Below are 2,874 nucleotides of genomic sequence, written 5' to 3'. Positions count from 1 at the left end.
AGCACTCATTTCTTTTTTTCTTTTTAATAGTACACAGGATTTTACTGGTGGGAGATATGATCACTGCCACTTACAACAAATTCCAATTTCAAACCACGGAATTGACAATTTAGCTCAGTGGGAAGAGTCTGCCTAGTAAGAGAGGACCTGTGTTTCTCCTCAGCACCATAAGCATAACAAAGAACACACAATGAACTTACTCATAACTGATAGGTAGTTGTTGCTTAACCCTTGTGCCACAACTACCCTATCTGAAAGTTGACAATAACACACTAGGTTCTTGAAGTTAACCAATCAATATACAAAGTGCCTAGAACATGAGTGATAGCTATTACATCTATCATTTGTGTTGGATTTTTTTTTCCCTGCCAAAGCATACAGTAGTTTCAAAAGCAGAACAATTTAGGGAGTAAGTTTTTGTAAAACAGTGAAAAGACTTTAGTACTATAGGATTATAATGCGCTGCAAATTTGTTAAGTTTGGCAGCTTAACTTTCTGAAAATACAAAGCTTAACATATTTCAGGCAGGTTTTCTGCAACTTGAGCCTTGCCACTAGCCTTGCTTTCTTTCTGGCTATTTTGCCTGGCCTGATTTCAGACTTCACAGTAGTTAAACATGAACCAGCACCAAGCTTCCATATCAATCATTCACTTGAAAAAAAAAACTACAGAACTCTACAACCAACTTAAATCACTAATAAAGACTACCCATTCATTTACATGTTTTATTTGGAAATGTTTATACCAGAACAGTGAAATTAAATTTCAGAGAGAATGGATATCATTACTTTAGTTACCAGCAGTTTATTATAAAAGGGAGATACAGAAATTATTTACATGATGAAAGATCTCAGAACTTCCATGGAATGGGCAGCTTCACATGATGCCATTTCAGTGATGTATTCACTCGACATACTTCCCAAGAATGTCACCATCCCTAAATAAGAAAAAATCCTTGTCATCTAGAACTACTTTGGTGCCCCCGTATTCTGGAAGAAGAACTTTATCACCCACTTTCACACTAACTGGCTGAATCTCTCCACCTTTTCCCTTAGAGCCCGATCCCACGGCCACTGCTGTGCCTTGCAATACTTTTCCTTGAGACTTTTCTGGAAGCATAATGCCTCCTTTTGTTACAGTTTCAGCTGCACTCCTTTCGACCAACACTCGGTCAAACAAAGGGAGAAACTTCCTCAATGCTTGTCTGGCCATGACTCTCGTGGTCGCTACTGGGTCTCTGCTCCCATGCCTGCGCTGCAAGGAGAGACCCACCATCGGGCTTGGGGACTTGTGAAAAGGCCGCCCACTGCGCAGGCGCGCTCGCGCGGCCCTTACCACTCACTTCTATCAACACTCTATATCTTTTATTTGTTCCTCTTGTTTATTTTTATTCCCCCACTAGGAAATAAGCTCTAAGGATGGACTTAATTTGTTTTATGAAGGAATCTAAACTAGAGCCTGAGCTACCATAGGCGATCAGGATCAGTAACCCAGGAACCGGTGGCTCATACCTTTTACGTTAACCTAGCTATTCAGAAAGCTGATGTCTGAGGATCAAAATTAGAGGCACCAAGTCTCTCTTTCCAATTAACCAGCAAAAGAGCCAGGCTGGAGGAGTGGCTTATGTGGTAGAACACTAGTTAAAAGCAATAAAAAGGGGAAAAGAGCTTAACAAGAGTGTAAGGCCCTGATCACAAGCACTAGTGCCAGTACAAAGAAAAATAAAGTACCAATAAAATAATTCAGTGATGTAATCTAAAAGTAATGAAAGTATAAGAATATTATGGTATATATAGAAATTTAGAATTTAAAATTCACTTTCATCAAACTTCACCAAATCTCTCTATAAGATAGATATCACCTCCCTTTTATAGATAAGGAAAATTATCTCAGTACCTAAGAGATTTACCTAAATCACATGGCTACAAAAAAAAAAAATAGGTAGAACCTAGGCTTGTTAGGCCTTATGTCTTTGCTGTTGTTAGTATTTTCTTCCTACAGAGCCTCTCACCCAACCATTGTCAACAACAGCCTTCTGGTCTCTTTCTTCTCTACTCCATCCTTTATACTAAATCGCACATCATGGTTATGATATTCCCCTGCTCAAAACCCTAAGATCCCGATATCTTCCATACCTGGTACTCAAGATCCAGATGCAATCTACCTAACCAGCATATTTAAACCTACATCCCTTCTCATGATACTACAGTTAGTCCAGTCAGTTTGATATCTATGATTACCTTCTGGATTCTGTACCTACTTGTATCTTTTTAACCCCTGTTGCTAAAGTCACCCTCCTCTGTCTTCTACCTATCCATGAAGGCCTTTCCTGGAAGGTGTAAGTAAATTATTTATCACCATTATCATTTGCTCATGGCCCATCTCACTTTCTACTTGGTAAGTTAAGCCTAAGTCCTGAACACCAAAATTACCTCTCATTCCTTTCTCTAACTCTCTCCCCCATGAACATAAATTATTTATGTGAATATTTATTTATTTAAATGATTAATGTTCCATGAAAAGCTACATAACCATCCTAGACATAACAGATAAAGTAACCCTAAGACCCATAATCATTCTACAAGTCTCTTCAAAGCATATATTGGTTTTTTTTCCTCTTTTATTTAAGTCAGAACAATTTACACTGCCTCCAGGTTACTTTGTGGTTAGCCTGTGATGAGGGTAGGTTACTCAGATCCTGCAAGGTTCTCAGCAGAAAGAGCTAATTACAGCCCAGAGGGAAATGTGTTCCTGAGATTTGAGGCCCTTGCCTTGCCTCAAGGCTGCACCCTGCAAAATGCCTGCCCAAGACAGGTGCTAATACCTCAAGTGCAACTTTTTATAATTGGTCTTGCAGTATCTTATCATTCTCCT

At 39.0% G+C, this 2,874-nt stretch overlaps 1 protein-coding gene across 1 annotated transcript; it reads right to left on the bottom strand.

Annotated features, from left to right (window-relative positions):
• Window positions 1-788: 788 nt before the first annotated feature.
• On the bottom strand, window positions 789-1,212 carry LOC125360776 (10 kDa heat shock protein, mitochondrial-like). The gene has a single exon (XM_048358878.1). It carries the CDS (start codon window positions 1,210-1,212, stop codon window positions 904-906), a length of 309 nt encoding a protein of 102 aa, XP_048214835.1. The 3' UTR covers window positions 789-903.
• Window positions 1,213-2,874: the final 1,662 nt, after the last annotated feature.

The sequence above is a fragment of the Perognathus longimembris genome, chromosome 12, assembly GCF_023159225.1.
Source record: "Perognathus longimembris pacificus isolate PPM17 chromosome 12, ASM2315922v1, whole genome shotgun sequence".
Taxonomy (NCBI): Eukaryota; Metazoa; Chordata; class Mammalia; order Rodentia; family Heteromyidae; genus Perognathus; species Perognathus longimembris.
The sequence above is the reverse complement of the archived record's forward strand: the minus strand, read 5'-3'. Positions and strand labels throughout refer to the sequence as shown.